This window comes from Hippocampus comes, unplaced genomic scaffold, assembly GCF_001891065.2.
Source record: "Hippocampus comes isolate QL1 unplaced genomic scaffold, H_comes_QL1_v1.1 scaffold118, whole genome shotgun sequence".
NCBI lineage: Eukaryota > Metazoa > Chordata > Actinopteri > Syngnathiformes > Syngnathidae > Hippocampus > Hippocampus comes.
This window is the reverse complement of record NW_017805461.1, coordinates 1,318,353-1,342,581: the sequence shown is the minus strand read 5'-3', so window position 1 is coordinate 1,342,581 and position 24,229 is coordinate 1,318,353. Positions and strand designations below refer to the sequence as shown.

Genomic DNA, 24,229 nt, shown 5'->3' with positions numbered 1-24,229 from the left:
ACAGCAAATAAATCAAAATGTTATCTTTCGTGGTCGCAGGGCCTCAAGCGAGTTCTTAGTTCATATTCTTTGGGGCAGCTCTGTGAAAAAATCAGACTCGACCAGGAAAAATATTAAACAAATTATACATTTTAATAACAACTTATTTGATTTCTCAAACATTATACCAATCATATAATTCTGACATTGCTGAATTCAAGCCCTGTGATCATAATTGATCTTTAGTGTTCTCTATTAAATCAGTGGTCTGGACCTTTTTATTTCCGTATTAGTATTTCTGTTTATCGTTTAGGATTCCCACCGTCAAGTTCTGAGGGAACTGCAGTTCTTCCACTCTCTATTTCTTGCCCCACTTACAGGTCCTATTTTATAGATTCAACATTCAAATGGTCAAATGCTCCAAATAGCAAGTTGAGTTCGATATCCAAACACATTTTATTGATGATCACCAAAACAAGCAATTAGCCAATGACATAGTTCCATTATGAAAACACGCACACGCTGCCATTTTTCTTGACTTTATTGTGAAAAATCAAACAGACTGCTAAGATCAATATATATTGATACAATGTTAATGGCCAGTAGTTCTGTTCAGCTGCAAATGTGATTTTCGAACAATGTTGTTGGAAATCTGCAGTTATTCAGCCTGTGAAACAAAGTAACCCAAAAAAGTCTCTTCTATGAAATCCTCCTAATCATTACTTGTGCAATGATAAAGAGGTGTACAAAAGAAACGACTCCTTAAAGTGAAAACTAAAAATACAAAACTTTGGTCTGCTTCCTTCACTGGCTGCTTCACAAATACATTTTCAGCCACTGAGTGTAGGAGCACCCAGTTTGAAAACTGCAAGAACGACAACAACAACAACAACAAAAATCTACAAAAACAGGTTAACCTTGCATCTATTGAAATACACTGACGTCAGTAAAATAGAAACATGAGTCTGGAACGCGCAGTTTCTTATATGGTTGCTGAACATCTGCTTTGAAGGCACGTCAGCTTTTACCTCCCTTGCTTGCACATCATACATATACAATGGAAACGACAAAACACATTGACCTTAAATACAGCCTTAATCAAAACAAACAAAGAAACAAAAAAAGACAAGTTTGCGCGTACTGTGCACAGCGGTAAAGGACTTCCTTCATTGGCGCTGACAAGCAACTGAACCAGGTTGAACCCTTCTCCCAAATTCGACATTCTATTCCACCATATCCAAATTGTCACTGCCCCTGGAAAACTACACTTGATGCCTTAAATCTGCAGTTTGAGTGTGTATCTGTATGTGTGTGTGTGTGTGTGTGTGTGTGTGTGTGTGTATATAACGTATATATAATGTGTATGCGCATGTAGAGATCTTATGTAGTGAAGTGGTCTTGAGAGGCTAGTCATCCTGTACGGCACAAGGGTCAGTGACTACGGGCGGGCTAGTTTCGGGTCATGGGACTTCAGTGTGCCGACGGCGTCCTTCACCGCGTGATAAATGATGTTTTTCACCTATTGAAGAAAAAAAAATTACGGTTATGCAATTAGGGGATAAACGGATGGCAGAAAATATTACCATTTCAACAAGCACAGAAATGCTTAGCATCATTAGTGACCTGCCTGCAAACATCTCCCAGTCTATGGTACGATGTACAGAGATGGGAAATGCAGGTCCAGAAAGTAAAAACCCTGCCACAGTTTGTTTTTCGCCACAGGTGCTTCGATTCAACCGGCAGGTAAACGAGCTTGTGGCAGGGTTTTTACTTTCTGGACCGGGATTTCCCATCTCTAACCATGTATTCAAACATAAGATGGATTTTATTCGTGTTGGTTAGTTAGTTAAGTCTCATAAATTCCACATTACTGAACAAAACACCACTAGGGGCCAGTACCGTGCTACAAACACACCCACTATTACCTCGCAGCTCTGCTAGTCATCATTTTCCAAGGGGACGATTTTTTTTTTTTTTTGTACTGAATTTTCGTTAATGCAATGATGTGCCTGTCCTGAAGACAGTTGTGAAAGTTAAAATAATGCAGTTACTGCAGGTTATATAAAATAAATTACTTTGACTTTATTTGCTATGGGGCACTGGCGTTACATGCTGCGGTTTCTTGTGCACTAACAAAGCACCACTAGGGGTCAGTAATGTGCTGCAAACGCACTCCCGTTACCGCTCAGTTTTGCTGGGTCATCGTTTTCCAAGGGGAAGTATTTTCTTAGGGAATTTCTGTTGATAATACAGTGAAATCACTGTATTGTCTTTATGACAGTTGTGGAAGTTAAAAGTTAAATCTTATATAAAATAAATTGCTTTGACTTAATTTATGGGCTCTGGGGCATTGGTAGTGTTCCATGCTGCTGTCTATTATGCACTCGGCATGAGTTCGATTCCTCGCCAGTGCCCCAATACCCAGCCCCTGCATATCCCAGGGCTGGGTAGAAAATGGGTAGTTTGCTCAGGGAGGGTGTCTGGTGCAAAGCTACCAAACAAATAATGCGAGTAACTCACAGTGGCAATGCCACGTTTATTATGGAAATTGTTTTTCTCAAAAATAAACAAATAAATAACATGAGATTTCACAGACACTACCAAATCAATTTCAACAATGATTTGTGTAGAAACAAACAAATGCAAGACCTGAATCTACACCAAAACATCTTTGTTTTTGTAGAAATTATTTGAGTAGGTTTTGCATAATAGTCATGCTAAAGCACACACGTCCCTTGGTGCAGTTTAACTGTCAGCCTGAAAAGGGGGCCTGTATCTGGCACACCTACCTGTAGCTTGTCTTCATGGTTCGTATGAGTGGTAGAAAGGTGTCTGAACTCCTGCGTCAATCGGAAACAGTGCCTCACATGCTCTGGAGACACAAAGTCCTCGGCCGCCTTGATGCAACTATACAAGTTGTGCACCTGACGGCAGAAGAACAAACAATGTTACGTTCATTGAAAAGTAAACAGACAGGCAGGAATGCATGAAGACATGCCTCCATATGCACGTCTTACCTGGTGTGGTGCTCCAGCAGGGATAAAAACAGCATCACCCAGGAACTGCACAATGGCCCAGCCCTGCACGCCATATTCTTCAAAGAGTCTGCGGCGGAGAACCTGATCCAAGTACCAGCTCTGGTCATGAATGGGGTCATGGTCGAGCGGGTTCTCCTGACCCTGCTCCTCTCCAACCTTGACAGAAAAACTCAGGTGTCAACTAAAAGCTTGCCATGGTACCAATGCTGCCACCGATTTATCCAGGGACGGGCATTCGGGACAGTATCCAATGGCTGCTAACCTTGCGGAGGAGTTCTCTGATCTTCTCTGCGTCCTTGGCCGCATAGATGTGCCAGAGAGCTCCGGGTTTCTCATTTCCATTGTACACCCTCCTCTTTGTCATTTCATCCACATCTCCCTCCTCAATCGTGGTCATGACCTCTGGGCGTCCAAACAAAACACCAACGCAATGACATCAGCAGAGTTTCTTACCTCCCTGCAGCTTCTCTCGTTTTCTAGACCCATTTGCTATATACTATAGCAATCTGTTGCCTATTTGCCATTCACTTTTGCAAAATGACCTATTCATAATTTGTACCATGACCACCTCAGTAAGCGGGTCAGGGTCTGGTTGTTTGAGCCGCACGAGGATTTGTTTGTGTATATTCATACCTTCATAAAAGTAAACCAAACAGTACAGGTGTGAATACATCCTATGTGAGGACTATAAATGTGATTTTGCAGGATAATCTTTTGCTTATAAATATTATTCACTCAGTGGTCTAAATCAGAGGTCCCCCAACCCCCGGGCCGGGGACCGGTACGTGGGTCATTTGGTACCGGGCCGCACAGAAAGAGTACATAACTTACATTACTTCCGTTTTATTCATTTTGGAATCTGAAAGATGTTTTATTTTGAAAAATTACCGGATCCTCTGTTGCATCCGTCTACAATATGTCACTCTTAACGCAGGCGAAGGCGCGCTTCTCAGTCACGTGATAGGTTACCGCTAAAATGAAACTCAGGAGATAGCAAAATGAGTAAAAAACGAAGGTCTTTGGAAAGTTTCTTTGGGAAGGGGGAAAGGCCCAGCCAGGAGAAAAAGGAGGAGCCTACGACTTTGAAGAAAAAGAAGGCTACATTGAAAAGACCGTGTCAGGAGTCCGACTTAAATTCCCACGCACAAAGCCCAGCCTGCATAATATGCGGCGATGCTGAGTCGTATTTTTCATGCACTTTGTATTTGCGGTCTATCTTATTTTGAAGGCACGTGTAAACATTACCATAGTGACCAGATAGTGTTGCGGCCAGATAGGACGTTCCTCGTGTCGTGATTCGTGTTTATTATGTTTCGAAAATACCAGTTTTCATGACGGTCATATCATATTATTTTGTTGTATTTATCCGACTTTTAAAGGCCGATCTCTGAAAATATTGTCTGACATTAAACCGGTCCGTGAGGCAAAAAAGGTTGGGGACCCTTAGTCTAAATGACACCTAGTGCTTTCTTGTGAATGTATTTTGCAAAATGTCTCGTTCCAATGCCAAAGAGGAAAGGGGGAAGCAGAGTTTTGTCTGCAATGTCAGCTGAAGAGTGGAATAGGAGAGAGGAGACGCCTGCCAGAGGAAATGGAGGCCAAGTCAGGATGCCCTTCATTCAAACTTGGTTCCCACAGTGATTACACCATCAAATTCACAGAAATTGGACAAACTGCAGCTGCAAATAAGTGTAAGCAACGTTTTTGCTGGTGGGTGGGTAGGTGGATGGGTGAGGAGGTTCTGCGATTGATACGGAAAAATGTGACAATCACAGGGACACTTTTCAATGATTATCATTATTTTGTTCATATCAATGCAGAATGGAGATTATCATATAACCCAATCATTGCATACATAATTGCAAATCAGGGCTAGGCGATGAATTCATCAATTAAAGTTTGTTCATCAGGACAATTTTGTTTCATCAACATTTTTTATCAGCTTCTGCAGCTCAAAGTGCCCCACTGACATCCACTGCTTCCACTAGCATCATGGTTGGAAACGTAATGAAGGTAATGAAGGGCAAATGAAGCACCTGTGATATTTTTTACTCCTGTAATTGGCATTCTTGGTTTAAAGATGGAGTGAAAATGTCATAAATTTCCATTGCATTAGCCTTTATCTTACAACCAAGAGCATCAGCTAGAGGAGTAAAAAAAAAAAAAAAATCACAAGTGTTTCCTGAAGCATCATTTTTCCATCGCTAGCTAATACAATACAAAATAGATTTATTTATATAGAGGTCATTGTCAGCGACCTTTCCAACTCCACTAGAGACTATTTGATTTGCAACTTATTCTTGCTACAAAACAGACAAGGGGAATCATTTCAATTGTGGAGTTAATCCCGCTGAACATTGCTTCCTATTTATCTGTTGCAAAAGCAGTATTAACTGGAATGGTGGACATTTTTGATCTGAGGTATTTGTTTTAAGGTCACCAGTATACCTGTATATAAAGAAAGGTGTGACAATTCTCTTCGACCAAATACATATGGAACAGCCGTGCCATGCTTTTGACGGCTCCTTTTAAAATGTTTGATTGCTGAATATTTAAATTTCATTAAGGATCATGTTTAGATACATATTGAGAAAATGGACACTTTCCAATAGAAATCACCTATTAGCACGTGATCAAAGAAAAATATGAATGGCAAGTGTGGATTTCTTTGTTGAAGTTGATGCAAGTTAATGTAGAAAAATAAAACTTGCTCGGAAAGATATAAAGTAAATCACGGAGGGCACTGTCTTTTCTAATAACCCTATCATTTGCTCTTCCCTTGAGCGAAGGAGGGGAGGCGGGGGTTATATTTATTTTAAGGTCATTATCGCCCAGCCCTATTGCAAAGCGAAGAGTGGTAGAGTCAAGGGGGGGGGTTAGTCAGGAAGAAATGCATGCTACTGAAGTGATACAACTGAAAGTCTACACACCTTTGCGTCCATTGATATCCGCTTCTGTGAATGAGAAATGTTGCCGTAATGAAATGGACAGATAGCCACTGAATTGTCTTTTACGGGAGCAGGAGTGGCAACGAACAACAGTGTCAAGGAATAATGTATGCCTTGGCTGTGTGTCGACGACCGCAGTATATGATTTATTGTTGACTACCGCCAATTGAGCTACACAATTCACCACCAACTGAACTGGCACGGCTCTAATTACTATTATGAATCTCAAGCAATATAGTTGAACATTATGGATTACCAGATTGTGGCTTTGCTTTAAACCTTGAACTGAAACAAGTCTAACTGGAACTCTGTACAAGGATTTCTGCGGGAATTTTTGTTTTGTTTCTCGGAACTCATTTATGAGGTCTGTGGCCCATCCGTTCTGATAGTATTACAACCCCTGGCAAAAACTATGGAGTCACCGTTCCTAGAGGATGATCATTTTATTGTTTAATTTTAGAGAAAAAGTGGAAAATCACAGCTACTCTGCAAACAAGTTTAATTCCAAGTGCCACCGTTCTGGCTTTAAAGCAAGAAAAAAAAATAGGCTGGCCCTCTTCACACTGCTTCCACAAAGATTGAAGCATAGAAACATCCACAACATTTTGGCAAGATAAAAGAATTCAGATTCAGGGGAGGCCAGCCACTCCCACTGAGTAACAGTTAACAATGAAACTCAAAAGGTTTGTGCATGTATTTTTTAGAATATCACGGTGAGAAATGTCTATGAATAAACAATTCAAATAAAATGCTGATGGTATAAGACCTAATAGCATGAGCAGAGCAGTCCTTTTCAAAATATCAAAACTACCACAAAGTGTACATGTTTAGAGTGTGCGAGTTCACTGACCTTTCTCCAGGTCTCCTTCTCCTTGAGGTATTCCGACATAAACCATGACATTGACGGCATCCGACACATCAAGATGGAGGTTGGTGGTGCCCACCTTCCTGTCTTCTGTCGAGATCAGTCCTAAGAAAATCAACGATCATAGAAAAGTTAGAAGATCAGAGATGAAAACAAAAATGCAACTACGGAGCAAAAAAATGAGAGCGAAGATTGATTAAACTTGGCAATATCGTCCCACCATAAGCATTGTACATCTTGGGTCCAAGATCTGGTCGTACAAAAAAGTTAGGCAGACGGGCAGCAAGGTTTAGCCGGCCATCCCTTTTAGTATACTCAGGTAAGGGAAGGTTCTCCATTAAATCGTCAAACCTGTGACACGCACAGAAGAAAAACACAAATATGAACACATTTTCTAAATCTACGTCTGTTTGAAACGCGATGTAACGGTGTTGTCCTCACCGTGTGGGCATCATATCCCTGAAGTCTTCTCCTGGAGGCCAATCCTTTAATTTCAATACCATTGGGTTACCTTCACTGTCTTTCAGTCGCTCTGTAGGTGATAAAAACATTTCAACATGTTGAAAGGAGCTATGCAGTCCAAAGGAAAAAAAACAAAAAAGCTCAATTCACAAAGAAGTATTGGGAACTCACTGGAGAGGATCTGGAAGCCGTCCCAAAAGTCTCGCACTTTCACATCAGAAATGATGGCACAGTTCCTGCAGTTGACCAAGTCGACATCCTGGTCCCCAAACTCCTCACTAAAGGCCTCAGGACGCCACAACTCAGCTTTCAGTCGTTTATGTATGCCTGACACCAAGACAGGCTAGGCAGAAAGGAAAAGGAATTGTAAATATACCAAAGCCAAAACAATGTTAAAAGATACTTCAATGAAAAATGTTCCTTGTTTTACACCAAAGGAAAAACAAGCACCAGATGGAATATGCATCTTGGTTCTTACTTGTCCCTGCTTCCAGCACTCTCTGAAGATCTTCCAGTTGTTGCTATTGCCGGGATCTTGGAGGCAAAGGAGACGCCCATCACAGAGCCAGGAGTGCGAGGTGTGTGGCTCCAAAACACTGAGCCCCATGATTCCCTCTTTGCGGGCACCCAACACACCAAGCTCACTTCCCTCAGAGGCTCCGGTACGGCGGCCTTCTGCTTTCTTCGTCTCCACAACTGAGGCAATGATGTGGTCCAAGAAGTTGGGAAGGCTGCTCTTCAGTTTGTCACTCTGAGGAAAGACAATTAGACATGGTTCACAAGCTATGCACTTATTGAACATACTTTAAGCCTTTTTTAAGTACTGTGTTTTTAGGAGTTTCACGCTCAACAATTTCACAATATTGTAATTTTCAGGCTCATAAATTAACCAGTACGTGGCAACCAAACTGGTACTGTTCTGCCGCGCGCGCACACACACACACACACACACACACACACACACACACACACACACAAACAAAAAGAGTTGACACTTACGCCTCCAGAGGTAAAGACGGATGGGAACGGTACTACACTCTCTCCATGTCCTTGGGAAAGCTTGCCAGGTCCAGAGTTGAGCAGGTCCCGCAGACTAGAACCTTCAGGTTTGGACTGCGTCACGCTGGAGCCCAGTAGAAGGCTGTTAAAGAGCTTGGGGCTGGAAGCTGAAGGCCTTGACAGGGCACCGAGTGAGTCCAAACCAAAAGGAGGTCGACTTTCTCGATTCATAATGGCGCGAAGTGAACCAGATTCTGAATGGTAGGAAGACAGTGATGTAACTCTTTCAAATTCATTCATAACAGTGGTGCTGATTTGTCTTTTGCCTCACCTTTTGTGTCATCCTTGGATTTCTGTGTGGCCAAGTCTGCAAGCCAGTGCAGAGCAGAGCTGTTGGCCTCTCCTGATGGCCGTAATTCCTTGGAGGAGGACTGTGCAAGGTTACTGAGGGATGATGTACCACTAGTGGAGTTGCTGGTGCTGCCCACACTTTCCCCTATCCCGCCACTGGACGATACCGCTGTTTGTGTAATTTCAGTTTTGAGAGTTGATGTTTCGCTTTCTGACTTTGGAGTTGTGCCAACAGCGGAGGCTGTAGCTCCAGGGATGCCACCATTGTTTGGCGTTGTCTGTTGAAACAAGCAAATCAACCATAAGAACGCATTCAACGCCAAATGTGACAATCGTGACAATATGATGCACCTGGGTAATCCCGTTGGGGGCACTGTGGCGGACAAGGGATTTAGTATGCCGACTGGCACAGGGGCAGTTGGCTTTAATACCCCACTTGCCTCTTGCTAAGTGCACCATGTCACCTATGTTGTAAAGAGCTAAGAGAAACAATGAGAATGAACAATCAAACATCAGGACAGCAAATTTACAGCTCAAGCTTAACGTATCAACGCAAATAGTTACCTGTCCCAGGGATAATCTGTGTCGGCATGAGGTTCTCTGGCTCGTGAGGTTGGCCCTTTGCACACTTCAACCAAGAGAAAACATCATCCACCGGACCATCTTCCAAATCTAAAATATAGAGCATGCTTATAACACACCACAACGAAAACATCCAAGTATTTGAGGTTGAATTTACATGTACCTGTAAAATGGGGAACCTAAAGTAACGAGGAACATTTAATTCAAGACCACGACCTATGAAGACTTACCATCTCTTGGTCTGTTCCTGCGAAGCCGATAGCAGTCCAGACACACACCAAAGCCACACTTGCGACACACCCAGTGGATGTTGAACAAAGTGGTCTCACACACGTCGCACATTTCCCTCACCCCTCGTACAGCACGTTTCCATGCTACTTTCTCTGTAGAAGCACCAAGGCGAGTAATGTCACTACAGGAGAGATTCACATTTGGGTAATCTGAATACTTGGATGCAGAGATGCCATCCCCCTGTAATCGCCTGTCAGGAACATTCTGGTTGTTTTGACAGGAACATTTTTAATTTAGTCAGGAGCATTTGCACATCAGCCTAAACAAAAAATGCCACTGGGAAGAATCCAAATACACTAATATTTTCTTTACATTTTGATTGCATTGTCTTTTGAGTAGTTTTCAGTAATGAAATATTTAAAGCTAACTTTTGTTGTTTCAGTATTGATTTATTCAATAAAATGTCTTGCCACTCACTGTACTGCTAAATATACATTAACGTAGCAACAGTTTCATTAATGGAATGACATTACAAGAATGTTCAGGTTGTATTGTCCTTTAGCAAAGCTAAATTGATTTGCAAAAATGAGTAAAACAAGATATGCGATTTTGAGAACATTTATCATGCAAATCTGAAAAGTGAAAATCAACACTCAAGCGTGCAAGCAAATGGCAATGCTCACTGTAACTGGTCTGTATATTAATACATGTACTTTTAAACTTTAAGGCCCCTCCTCTTGCCTAACATATGCCGTAAGGTATAAATTAAATTTCCGTTTTTCAGACGATCCAGTGGTTTTAGATTTTCCCACTTGACACTTATTAATTTGCTGTTCATAGATGACTACTCTCCGCTGTAACACAGTTACAGCAAGACTTCTGGTAAAAGTGAACCAATGTTTTATGAAACATTCCAAAAGACATCTCTTTTCAGACTTCACACATTCAATCCCAGGTCTCTCTGTCTCTGTCTCTCTGTCTCTCTGTCTCTCTCTCTCTCTCTCTCTCTATAAATAAATAAATAAAAGGGGGGGGGCTGAAAATGTCTGGTACTGAATTTAATGGTAGCTTAATGGTTTAGCATGGCTTCATAATTTTAATTACTTGTCCTCCTTTCATGACAAAGGCACTTGTCAGAAGTGAAGCTAATTCATAGCAATAGAGGCGATGACTAGTAACTTTTCCATGGAGCTGCACAAACTAGTCAGACATGAGGAAGATGCAATTACCATGACCAACAAACGATATTGCAATTCATTGGTACAGTCCAAATTTTGCGACACTCGCTCGCTCAGTGGCCTCCCTCTCTCAAAAAAAAAATAAATAAAAGGGGGGGGGCTGAAAATGTCTGGTACTGAATTTAATGGTAGCTTAATGGTTTAGCATGGCTTCATAATTTTAATTACTTGTCCTCCTTTCATGACAAAGGCACTTGTCAGAAGTGAAGCTAATTCATAGCAATAGAGGCGATGACTAGTAACTTTTCCATGGAGCTGCACAAACTAGTCAGACATGAGGAAGATGCAATTACCATGACCAACAAACGATATTGCAATTCATTGGTACAGTCCAAATTTTGCGACACTCGCTCGCTCAGTGGCAAACTTCAAACTAACCCAGCTCGCATTATCTCCTCTCCAGAACACTCGAGTTATCCGTAGCAGCGGAACCTATGGCAACTGCCCATGACAAAATATGGACAAATCGGAACACTTGGCATCTTGTGTATGTCCCAAGAACAAATATGAGATCTTTGTACATACGGTGAGGTTCCACCATCATCATGGCCTCTTTCTCGGACATCACCAGCTGGCAGAACTGGTCACCCACATTGGCCAGGATATACTTGGATGTATCAAGGTCGAGCCCCTCTTGTACAGTGGGTGCAGGTAGCCACAGACCCATTGCCATTGAGTCACTCTGCTGGGGGCTTAGGAAACCTTCAACACGTAACATACCCTTACGAGTGAAAGCCAACCTGGTGCAAATTGAGAGGGATGAAAAACGATCACCAATTATCTGTCACACTGTGGAAAATTCATCAGGTGTACAAAACAAATACTTGCTATAATGGTGTACCTTCGAAAGTGAAAGAAACGACAAGCCACATTTGGATCATCGTCATCCTCACTATCATCATCAGCAATGCGAGATTTACGGTAGCGCTCCAGGCGACACTCCCGGCACTTGTGCAAGTGAGGAGCCACATTGATGCACGAGCCATCCTGGAGGAAGGACTCGCCAGACTGCTTAAGACGGCGCACTTTACTTTGGTCTTTCAGTACAGACTGGCCCACTGGAAAATAAAAATCAATGTTAAATTCGTTCTATCAAACGTTCTATCAAATGTTATGCTTCTGACTTTTTGAGACCAAGGTTACCTTTGAAAGGCTTATTTCGTGGACGGCTTTTACCAGCGCCTTGGATTTTAGCTTTTTGCATCATGGCTCCATCCTTCCCAGACTGTGATGACTCTCCATGGGCTTGGCCTTTGTCTGGACCCTCCTCATTCTCACTCAGGTCTGACAGGTCGCTGTTACTGCTTAGGTCAGAGTCACGCTTGGTTGATTGTGCTCTTTCCTCCAAGGCAAACTTCTGAGTGGGGTTATGGTCAAAAGACACAGACAGCTGATCCATTCTAGCGGGGCCAGATGTTCCAAAGACAGCGTTGCCTGCTCTGGCAGGACCAGCTGTACCAAAAACAGAGCTGCCAGAAGTGGATGATGGCATTTCCCCAACTGCCTTTTCTTCTTTTATCTGCGTGTCTTCATTCTGCGCCCTTTGGGTGGTGGTTGGTGGTGAACAGATTGAAGCGCTGGGGGAAGCAGCAGATGAGAGTGCAGCAAAAGGGGAGGACAGAATTCCCTTAGGTGGCTCTGCCATAGTGAAAAGATTGGGCTTGTTGTCCGAGGCGCACTCAACTCTGGGGAGTCCAACAAATGACGTGTGTATGTTTTTGTCCCCATAGGCCAAAAACGGATTCGCTGGCTCTTTCGAGCCCTGCAGAAAGAGGTTCTGATGGCTCTCTGAGGGATTAAAATTAGACGGCATCACCACGGCCCCTGTCAAGGTACCGTTATTACAACTCTTCAATGGGTTTGGTAGTCCAGATGCTGCTGCAGGAGCCCCAATGGCAGATCCCCTTCCAGCAGAAGAGCTACCCAGGCCCGGAAAGGCTGGTGAAGAGTTGCTCAGCACACCATTACCTGTTGGATGAACGTCAAGTGTTTTGGTCTGCTCTGGCTTTTTCATCCCTTCTGTAGCAGACTTGAAAAGGCTTGGGGGTTCCTTGTTAAGGGTTTCTGACACGGCAGCAAAGTAATTTGTGTCCTTGGGCTGGCTTTGAGCACCAGCTAGGCCTGGGTTGGAGTCAGGACTATTTGTCATGCACTGGAAAAACAAATTTTGGTCTTGTTTGGATTGAGTCTCAGTCTTATCTCTACCAAAGCCAAATCCAAAGGGTCTAGAAGCGTCCTTGGAGGTTGCAGAAGCAGTCACGGCTCCGTTGGTCTGTGAGGTAACCTCTCCAAAAACAGGAGCAGCAGGCACAGCTGCTGGAAGCCGATAACCCAATGCAGTCTTAGTTGCCTGTAAGATAGGAAAATCCATTGCAGATGCAGTAGGTTGATAGCAATGATGCATATTTGATTATGAGTGAGCTTGCATCCTGGGTAGTGAAATAATATCAGTGTATAGTTCCCGGATACTCATTAGAGATAAGGAAAATAAGGTTCAAACAGGGGCTTATGCTTATGGTACGATTTGGTTTGAGAAAAAAAAAAAAATCATCATCAAATAGGGATGTCCTGATTCGATCATGTGAACGAAAATCGGGATCCCGTGATTTCCAGCTAAGAAAGATCGGTTTTATTATTTTCACAAAGGTCACGAGGCTACAAAAATAATCCAAATGTCCAAATAGAATAGTAGCAGCTTAGTTTTATTGTTCACAATGTTATTTTTGTTTTGTTTTTTTGGTAGTGATACAGTTTGTGTGACACGCACACACCCACATAGATGTCTCCTCCGCCGCGCACAGCTCTCCTGCACGCAGACAGAGCGGTGGGTTTGTCTTCCTAACTTGTTTGGAGGGAGAGGCAAGCCAAAAGATTCTCCTAAGTAAGACTTCCTTGCCTGAAATAAAGAAGCCTCTTCGCTAAATGGCAGTTGAGAGAGCTGAGAGTGCGACAGAGGTTAGCGATTGACACGCCCAACTAACATAACTTCAAACGCAAGTTTAGCAAGTATGAATTATTTGGTGACAACCAGACTTGTTCACCATTGGTTGCATGGACGAGGTCATAAATCAAGATTGTCGTTCCTAGATGAGAGAAGACAGGCACGTACTGTGTCGGCTCTTCATTTTAGCCCGCACAAGCTTATAAATAACCATGTGAATTAATTGTTTACCGTTAAATACAGGGGGGCAAAAAGTATTTAGTTAGGTCTCAATTGTGCAGATTATGCTGAAAAATAAGTATTTGGTCAATAACAAAAGTTTATCTCGATACGGTTTTAAACTCTTTGTTGGGAATGACAGAGAGCAAACGTTTCGTGTAAGTCTTCACGAGGTTTTCACACACTGTTGCTGGTATTTTGGGCCATTCCTCCATGCAGATCTCCTCTAGACAAGTGATGTTCTGCGGCTGTCGTGTTTTCTATAGGGTTGAGACTGGCTAGGCCACTCAAGGCCATGGAAATGCTTCTTATGAAACCACTCCGTTACCCGGGAGATGTGTTTGGGATCATTGCCATGCTGAAAGACCCAGCCAGGTTTCAATGTGAATGCCTTTGCTGGTGGAAGGAGGTTTTCACTCGAGATCTGATGATTCGTGGCCCCATTCATTCTTTCATTTACATGGATCAGTCATCCTGGTCCCTTTACAGAAAAACAGCCCTAAAGCATGTTTACACCGCATGCTTAACAGCAAGGAGGGTGTTCTTTGGATGCAACTCAGCATTCTATCTCCGCCAAACATGACAAACAGTGGAGTTGTTACCAAAAAGTTCTATTTTGGTGTTGTCATCTGACGTTCTCCCAATCCTCTTCTGGATCATCCAAATGCTCTCCAGCAAACTTCAGCCTGAACATTTGCTTGCTTTAGCAAAGGACACGACTGGTACTGCAAGATTTGAGTCCCTGGTGGTGGAGTGTGTTGCTGATGTTGACCTTTATTACTTTGGTCCTAGCTCTGTGAAGGTCATTCACGACATCCCCCCAAGTGGTTCTGGGGTTTTTGACCATTTTGAGATCTTGCATGGAGCCTCAGACCAAGGTAGATTATCAGTGCTCTTGTGTGTCTCCCATCTTCTAATAATTGCTCCTACAGTGGATTTTTTTTCACACCAAGCTGCTTACCTATTGCAGATTCAGTCTTTCCAGTCTGGTGCAGGTCTACAATTTTGTTTCTGGTGTCCTTTGACAGCTCTCTGGTTTTGGCCATAGTGAAGTTTAGAGAGTGACTGTTTTTGGTTGTGGACAGGCATCTTTTATACCGATAAAGAAGTTCAAACGGGTGACATGAATACAGGTATGAGGGGTGGACAGAGGAGCCTGTTACAGGTCTGTGAGAGCCTGAAATCTTGCTTGTTTCCAAGTGACCAAATACTTATTTTCCAAAATAATTTGCAAATAAATTCTTTAAACATCAGACAATGTGATTTTCTACATTTTTTTCCCCCTCATTTTATATCGCATAGTTGAGGTATACCTATAATGAAAATTACAGGCCTCTCATCTTTTTAAGTGGGAGAACTGGCACAACTGGTGGCTGGATTTAAGACTTTTTTGCCTCACTGTAAATCAAATGTAACAAACAGAGGATTGCCTCAATCTATGGTAATGCTGATATGGGCCATTCAACCAAATTGGTGCAATTTGCATTGCCAGGCAATTACATGAAAATACATTTTTATAAAGCGTCCTGCACATTAATATGTATTGTGCTGAAAGGTTAACATTCAATTACCGGTAGTGTGTCATGGCTATAGTGCTAATTGCTAATTTTATGCTAAAACCCCGGTAAGAGTCTCAGTACAAAAAACCTGACACGATAAAACCAGCTCTGAGATGAACCAATACACATTGAAATATATCGCTGAGGTACTGGTTCGGGACTCTGTATTGGTAGACACTTAAAACAAAAGACTCGGGCTTGGACTCTGATGCCAAAAAAGCATGATCAGGACATCATTGTAATAATCCAAAGATACCTTCCAAGCATGCCCCTGGGTAGTGAGAAATATCCGAATGACATTACAGACACCTCCCTCAGGGAAAAAGAAATAAAGTAGCTCAACAGTCTCAGCAGCATACTGTGTCAATATTGATAGGTCTGTGTCCTGTGTTGTTGTGTGTGTGTGTGTGTGTGTGTGTGTGTGTGTGTGTGTGTGTGTGTGTTTAATGAGCATAATAATAACAAGACAATCATGTCTCTTTACAGGCACAGCAAAAATGTTCATACATACAATATAAAAAGGTACAAGAACTTGTGGTTGTCTTACCTCCGTCTGGCTTCCCCAAGCGGGAGCCTTTGCAATAAAGCCTCCAGAGGCAGACAGCGCCACACTCGGGCTGTTGTCGGGCGAAGACCAAGAAATGGTGACAGGCCCGGGGGAAACAAGGGCTGCAGTTTTGGAAAAGGATTTGGAGGCATCTTCTCTGACTGGTTGTTGGGATGGTGAAGCCTTGTGGACCGGGGCTCCCGGGACCAGGCTTGGCATCTGGCCTAAAGAGGGGAAAGAGGTGGCGGAGAAGGGAGAGGGTGCTGGTTTGAGGGGAGGAGGGGTTGGAGTATGAGAAACTGAGGTGGTTGAGTCCGCTGCCCCTTGTGTGGCGAGCATCCGACCATTTTCTTTCACATGGGCGTAATAACGTGTTGGGTTGGCATTTGACTGGTCCATCTGGACAGAGGAATTGGCGGGGGGTGACACTTTCCCTTGAAGAAAGCTTGCCTCCAAGGTGCCGCCATTTTTGGTTGTACTGCTGACTCTTTCACCAGAGTCTCCTCTGCACACATCTGCCCCGTCCGTCAAGTTTTTGTTAGAATCATCACATCTCTGCTCGTCGGGTCCCAATTCTCCCGCTCCTTTAAAACGCTTCAAGTTCATGTCTTCCTCCTCAGAGGCAGTTCTGCGTCTGCGACTGTTATCACCCTTCAATGTTTCACTGTCCATCTTTCGGCGGCCATTCTTGCCAAGCTAAAAACAGTGATTGGAAGTTATTTTAATACAAGTATCAAACAGTAACCAAAGGTAAAATATGACAAAGGGTAGAGGGTGGGACAAATATCAATATTGCAATGTACTGTATCATTATCTCTCAAAACACGGTATCAACAACAAACATAAATTTAGCACTGGCAAAATATTGAAACCGTGTGCACATTTTCATGATTTGGACTTTTTCATGTGATGGGAATTACAATATCTTACTCTTGGTGTAAATCCTGTGCATCAAAGTGACCCATTACTACTTGTGAAACAATTGCAGCAATTTTGTGAGTTACTTTGCACTTTGGCCCAGAGAACAGAATATGAGAGAATATAGCCCTATAAATAAAGAAAAGGCATGCATTGATTTAAAAAGCCTTACCTCTTCATCCCCCAGCATGACATGTATGACGCGGGGGTCCACCAGCTGCTTTTCTTTATTCTACAGCAAAAACGTGTCGTGTTAGTGGGAGCATGATTTCCCCACTATTTCTCAATTATTTTCAAGTAAACTGTCAACTAAAATCATCACCTTATCCAACATAATCTCCATTGTGTGTGAGATCAGGTCATGCTTTGAGACTAGTCCCAGGGCCCAGCATTCCTCAAGCTCTGGCTGGTACACGCACACCCTTCGTCCTTGAATTGTGTATGAACCTGCACAAAGAAAAGTGAGGGTTCCCACCTTTGCAGATCTTTGTAGGGAAAAGTGGATCTGGATAATATATACCATTTTAAGCCATATTTAAGGTGGACTTGGTATGACAAAAGGAAATAATCAAATACAATGAAAAAAAAAATTCCAAACCTTTGCCTTTTTTTCAGCAGTCACAAAGGGAGCCACAAGACACAAAAAGCTTGCAAGTTCTTACCCTTCCTGAGAATCTCTTGCAGTTCAAAATCACTTCGCCAGCTGGAAATGGCAGTTTGCACAGAGGGCTGCTCCAACAGCAGGGGATGTCTTATATCTTTTTCAACCTGCATAAGAACACAAAACATATTCAGTGTCTCAGTGCTTTCATGCTCTTCATAGATACATCATCCACTAATTGAATTGTACCTCTCATGTCAATTTAGTTCAAATGTCTGCATTGTTTCGTCCATGTTGTGTCATGGTTTAGATTGTCATCATTTAAAATTAGGCGAAAGGCAAAAAAATACAAGTAAAATTAAAACATCTACACACCTCAAACCTGTGGATAGACTTTTTATCAGGAAGGAACTCAAGATTGTTGCTTCCAAAATACTGCACCGGAAACATGGATCCTAAACCCACTCTGTCCACTATTGAGTGGAACGCCTACAGAAAGAAAGAAAGAAAAACATACAGTTAAACCTCGGTTTTCGAACGTCTCGGTTCTCGATCAATTCGGTTTTCGACCAAAAATTTCAAGTTTTTTATGCCTCGGATGACGAACAACTTTCGGTTCTCGAACAAACTGAGCGCACTTGAATGCACCATTTGACTCCTCTCGCCTTCCTTACACAAGAAAGTGACGCTTCCTTGGGTAGACGAGGAAGTGACGCTTCCTCGTGTTGCTTTCCATTGTGAGCAGACGTGTTCAATAAACATTTTTATTTGAACAAGAGCGTGGTTTCGGTTTTCGAACAATTTCGGTTTTCGAACAGCCTTCTGGAACGGATTATGGACGAAAACCGAGGTTTGACTGTATACCCTTGAATTTAGCCTTAGACTTGACAGAGCAACCTGCAAGTGGGAAAACGCACATTTTAATTCAAATGACTCAACCTGATAGAGTAGTCATATCACAACAAGGCAACAACAACACACATCAACAATAAAGTACATTTTATATAAAGTCAGATCAAAATATTCAAAGCCAAAGGTAAAAACTTGGGATGCACCGATAGCGACACTCGGGGGTTCAAGTTGCTCAAGCCCTGTCGCCGAATCCGCCCTTCACTGCTCGGTCTGGCCAAGCCAGCCACACTCCCGTCACAAAGCCGCAGTGGTGTGGCACATCACGCAAAGACAAGTAAGCAATGGTGTGATAAAATATCACTTCTGCTGCCCGGTCACAGTTTTACTTTTTTACTTGTGGTATTCTCAAGAAGCAGCTCTGTATTTCTTTCTACTGGCTTGACTTTGAAGTGAAAACACAAAGGTAACACGACATCTTATATGTAAATCCACATGACTCCGTGTTGTTCTTTGTTATCAAACTACTGTAGATGTATTCCACTTGCCTGGTATCCCCTCGTGTTCAGACTGAGATACAACATCACTCAACTGCCTTCTTACAGGTGACATTTAGGTGAAATATGTGGCAAGGCTGTTCAAAAATCATGAAGTTGAAAGTTTCTATGTCAGTAATGCCAAGTTGTTAACCTAAAGGCTTTTATTTCAATTAAACTTACGCCATATTCAAGAAATGTGTTCATTTAAAAAGAAGACATTTTCATCACAATTCTAAGATCCTGTTGGCATGGTCATCATGATCAATTGATACATCGATCGGTGCATCCCTTTGAGAAATAGCACTGAAAGTGAAGTTGGGTATTTCCTTTTACCCCCATTAGTTTGTTTTTTTACATGTAACTTGTGGACTGATTATTTTTAAAAAGTCAGTGTGAACGCTAAGCAGATTGTAGTAAATACTGCACTGTATGTGTACCGTGTATTGTTTTGTTTTTTTTCCACAAGTTTGGTGTGAAAACATACATTCAATTTCAAGAGTGAACACTGCCTGACACTCACCAGAGCAGGCCAGGCTGCGCTTGAGCCGGAAGACGCAGAAGCAGCACTCCGGTTGGCCCAAACGATTGAATCTTCCACTAACAAAGCCTTAACGGCATCATCGTACACCTGCACCCACGAACACCGTTGCGACGCATTCTCAAACTCCACAAACACCTGCAGTTGACAACAAGTCAGTTACTCACACAATGCAAGTCAAAGACCATCCTAGTGTCAGTGTGTATGTGCTTTATGCAACAGAGAGGATTCATTTTGAAGAATAAAGAGCAGTGACATCAGATGGTATTTTATGCATGTGTGTTCTCATGGTAAAGCTCCAAAGTTTGAGCAAAGAGTCCGAGGTTATGACCGGTGTGCAATCACATATTTTGAGCGCTTACAAATATGTTTTCACATGGCTCAAGAAAACATATTTACTTCAAGCCGTAGTTAGTTACTCGTTTGTTTTATACATGTGGCTTAAAAGTGTTTTTCAGAAAGATATTTTTCGAAATAACCTAACTGCATTAGGTTGGTAGGCATAGTCGGAACTAATTTCCATACAAATTGTGATTACTTCATCACTGTAGGAACTACGGCTCAAGGATTTTGAAAAATAATCTAATTGCCATTGCAATTTAATATGCAATATAATTTTTTTAATGATTTCATAATGGCTTCAGTCAATTACCTTCAATTTTTAAACTTTTGACTTGGTTCTCTTATCCATCTTTATATCAAACCACTACCTATTTAGAGTATTCGTCATGATCAAAGACTTTTCATATGTCTTTATTGTGGATTAATGTTTCTTAATTAAAAACAAAATGTTGACCACAGAGGTTAACGGCAGTAACAAACCAATTGGATCTATTGTTAGTGTCAGGCGGAATCCTCACATTGCATCTTCAAAGAGTGCAATCTAACTCAAGACTGGTCAGTAATTTGTAAAAATGACACACCCATGTGGGGACTGACCAATGAATAGTCTTGTAGAGAAAAAACAAATGTGGACATAGGTTTCAACCCAATGTCAGCTCTATGTTCTATACTTTCAAAATAACTGCAATGCGGAAAATAAAACAATGTACCGGTATTTACAAATGCTGTATTTGTATCCATGAGAAAAAAAATGTGTGATAAACAAATGTGATGAAAACCACTGGAAAATTGAGCAGTGTTTGAAACTTGAATATAGCCTCCATGTCAGTGATGTATGATGTCAGAGCACAGTCGGAATATTCATAGTCAGGTGAAACCCATTTGCTTTGACTTTGTAAATAAAAATAAGAATGATCTTCCATTCCATTGCAGTATTCCTGAAAGTTGCACTGTTTCCATGCTATCAATGCTGTTGTGCCCCATTTAAAGGGGGAGAATTTTGCATAGCGACATTTGAATGCATGCCTCACTCACTACGAGTAGTATTCACACTCAAGTTTTCTTTTTTTCAATTTAGATACAAAACAATTCTGGGCATGTACCTGCTAACACCATAAACTGTTCATATCGTTCCTTAAAAGTGCAAAAGTAGGGATGCAGTTTTTCTTATTGAAAAAAAATAGATAATTACTACCACCATCAAGGACAATTACTAATGAGCTTAAACTGGCCTTTTACACATTTCTGGAGTCTTGTTTTTGCACTCAAGCACACTTTGACATCGAGGTTATCAATTTCTCTTTCATCTCAAGTTCATGTTTCGCTGAAGGAGTTACAAAGGTAATCAACAGTGGTTTTATTATCTTTGACAACCCCCCCCCCCCAAAAAAAAAAACTCCATTAGGGAGAGCTCTGCAGTTGGTGGTGGCAAAAATAAATGTAAAAGCAAGTACAGAAAATGAATGTATGGATGATACAAATAATAATAATGCAGGCAAGTAAGAAATCCGTAGAGCTCATAAATCTGTACAGTAAAGCGTCCCTACTTTTGCAACTTCTTGTGGATGCATGCATTTGATGTATTAAATCCGAGTATGTACAGGAAATTGAAAAATTATGTAAGATCATTCGATAGATTTAAATTTTTTATTATCTCCAGTTAGGTTTTCTAATGGGTTTCATTTATGTAGGTCACCCACCTCAACGTCTTTCTTTGGCAATCCTACACAGCGTAGAATACGCCGTCTTTACTAAAACAATTCCAATGTAAAAAATAACAAAATTTAAACTGTCCTAGTTTATTAACATTGACGATCTAAATGGCTATGTAAAGTGAATTGCTTCGCAAGTTATAAGGCCGCTAAGTGGACTAAGACAGCTAGCAAGCAAGAAGCTAATACTACTTGTCAATGCAGAAGGGGAGCAAAAACGATCTAATGGTCTTTCTTAGGCCAAAAATTAATCCAAGCTATGGTACTTCTATCTATGTGGTGGCGATTGAGTAATATTCTCGAAGGTGGTTGAGACTAGTAAATATAGTAAAAAGCAACCGATACGAAGGCCAGAGAATCCTCGGTCTCGAGTTTAAAGCGTCAACTGGCTGCCTGTGACGTTAGCAAGCTGGTGGGTTGTACATGGCAATGCTACGACTCTGTGTCAACAAATGTAGCCACGTTAACACAAGCGCCAGTCGAGTGAGGAAAAACAACAACAATTATGAGATCATAAACCCCAGCAGGTTGTGGTTTGGTTGCATTGTATGACACCACACCGTATGTAAACACCGACCGTCAGTCCCGCAGCAGGAGTTGTTGTCGGCTCTCCTCCGCTAGCCTCCGGGGCGGCCAGGCCGATGACGCTCACCGCCCGCACCGTCCCCCGCAGCCAGTCCCGGGCTCGCGGCGTGTGCTCCGACTCGGATCCGTTGGCAGCCCCGCCGTCGCCGAGGAGCAAGAGTAGACGCTTCCCGATCAATTCAAGAGACTCCCCCATGTTTTGCCCGCAAACTAGCTGCCTCTATGGAGCCAGCATGAACGAACGGTGTTAACTTCCTCGCTCGGAGGCGAACTCGAAAGTCCGAAAAGACAAACAAGGGAGGAGGTAAACAGCCGATGGCGGCCGCTAAATGTACCGCTAAACACACCGCTAACTGGAAATCGCGCCGTGCACCGGGCGGCACGGAATGAACACGGCGGAGATGTTATTGTCCTCGGTGATGTACGCGACTACCCTGCTACGTCCGCCATTGAGCCCTGCAACAATCAAACGCACTCCTCGTAGGCAACCAGCACTGCGGAGACACAGATCTTGTCTGGGCGAGCAGCGATCTCTAGTGGAAATATTCTAAATTACAATAGGAACCACTGCGGAATGGTGGCTGGCTTGTTGCAGGGAAAACGCAACCTCCCCCACCTCAAAAGCAGTTCCTCTTTCTTTATATGATGGAGGGGACCAGCGTCACGCACTCTATATGAAGGTGAAGGAACGTTGAACCCATACAATTCTCTGATCTTGGTACAAACACAACACTTCAAGTTCACCTAGTAAGCTATTAAAAACATAAATGCATTTCTCCTCCACTGCACACTGCAACCAGCAATAAGAGAGTGGTGGTCAGTCATGGGCCAGGGCTGGGCTACACTCTATCAGAAATTATAATATTTGTTCCATCAAACTATCAATGTATTCCCAACAGTCTATTTTCTCTTCATTTCATTGTGTTTGCTAGCAACACTGCTACTTTTAGGGTGGTTATGTTTTCGCTTTCGTTTTTCGTTTTTAATGGGGAAAGAAAAGTTCTTTTACCTGTCTGACACTTTCAGCTGGCAACAGCCGGGTCGGAGAAATTAGGAGAACTTCTCTTTATCCCCCAAAAAATCTGTCTTTGCCAGGGGCGGCAGGTGTGTGCAGAGGGAGACGCTAACGCCCCCGACTCCCCCCCACACACTCAATATCGGGGAAAATATTTCGGTGCATGCAAGATTGTGGACGAAATGGAATAAAACAGGGGTGGGTGGGTGGCAGACAAGGACATGTATCAGTGGTAGGGAATTCCGGTTCCTCGACAGACATATCCTGTCTGATTTAGATCTTTCCGTACTTCAACACACCTGATTCAAACGATCAGCTCATCGGCAAGCTCTGTAGAAACCTGAAACGATCATGATCAATTGAATCAGGTGTGTTGAAGTAGGGAGAAATCTAAAATAGGTAGGTTATGGCTTTCGATGAACCAGAGTTCCCTACCCTGATGTATGTGAAGATTTAATTATCAGTATCTCTGGTGAAATGTATTCAAACCTGTTAGGTTTTTGTCATGTGATTAGATAAACATTGATTCTGAACTGCACCAGATAATGTGGTTTTTGTATTGTATTGAGGGTTCGTGGTATTTCAACGTGGTAGTGGCTTTTAAATCAATAACTGTGACAATGGCAAACACAACTGAACATGGTACAATTATATTTCAAAAGGTAGACTGTCAATTCTGGTCTTGTATTGGTACTGGTAAAACCAATAAAGTATTTGTTGCACCTGAACAACAGGATAAGCAGATTTTCTCTATATTCTTTTTCCATTCTGTATATGGACCTCACAATAAAACTACAACACTGTGCATTTTTAAGTAACACTATAATAATAATAATAATACATTTTATTTATAAGCGCCTTTCAAAACACTCAAGGACACTTTACAATCAGGAACAAGAAAATTGCAGGTGAGCAGCGTTGATAGGTTAGTGATTCCCAACCACATGGTGTCATGAGAGATCATCATGTGTCTGGAAAATTATTTGACCTAAAAAAATGAATTTGAATTAATATGTCCGAAAATATTATTTATTTACAAGAAATGTATTTTTGTTAATGTCAGCGCCTTATTATGATAGAAGGGGCAATGGAATATTCCTCCACTAGATGGCAGAAAAAAACTGTTTCCACTTGGCCCAGATTTCACACTAAGTCAGTATTTTTGAGTTTG

General features: G+C 42.2%; 1 protein-coding gene across 2 annotated transcripts; it reads right to left on the bottom strand.

Annotated features, from left to right (window-relative positions):
• Nucleotides 1–502: 502 nt before the first annotated feature.
• On the bottom strand, nt 503–22,573 carry kdm3b (lysine (K)-specific demethylase 3B). 2 transcript variants are annotated; one of them, XM_019874795.1, is made up of 25 exons: nt 22,036–22,572; nt 19,387–19,542; nt 17,854–17,967; nt 17,540–17,645; nt 17,200–17,324; nt 17,050–17,109; nt 15,960–16,655; nt 11,837–13,043; nt 11,535–11,751; nt 11,219–11,433; nt 9,455–9,607; nt 9,207–9,314; nt 8,994–9,121; nt 8,623–8,920; nt 8,292–8,545; nt 7,771–8,043; nt 7,464–7,635; nt 7,272–7,362; nt 7,051–7,181; nt 6,816–6,935; nt 5,948–5,971; nt 3,280–3,419; nt 2,997–3,173; nt 2,769–2,903; nt 503–1,498 (listed from the first exon to the last, which is right to left on the bottom strand). In XM_019874795.1, the coding sequence occupies exons 1-25, from the start codon at nt 22,237–22,239 to the stop codon at nt 1,418–1,420; spliced, it is 5,385 nt and encodes a 1,794-aa protein (XP_019730354.1). In that variant the 5' UTR covers nt 22,240–22,572; the 3' UTR covers nt 503–1,417. The 2 variants fall into 2 exon arrangements, with proteins under 2 accessions (XP_019730354.1, XP_019730355.1); XM_019874796.1 differs by lacking the exon at nt 5,948–5,971 and having other exon boundaries at nt 22,036–22,573.
• Nucleotides 22,574–24,229: the final 1,656 nt, after the last annotated feature.

Excerpts from the sequence above, each read along its gene's own strand:
- kdm3b (XM_019874795.1), bottom strand. The coding sequence starts at position 22,239 with ATGGGGGAGTCTCTTGAATTGATCGGGAAGCGTCTACTCTTGCTCCTC. Across the intron at positions 13,044-15,959 it reads CTTGGGGAAGCCAGACGGAG|GCAACTAAGACTGCATTGGG; the intron begins GTAAGACAACCA and ends CCTATCTTACAG. Across the intron at positions 11,752-11,836 it reads ACGAAATAAGCCTTTCAAAG|TGGGCCAGTCTGTACTGAAA; the intron begins GTAACCTTGGTC and ends TTTATTTTCCAG.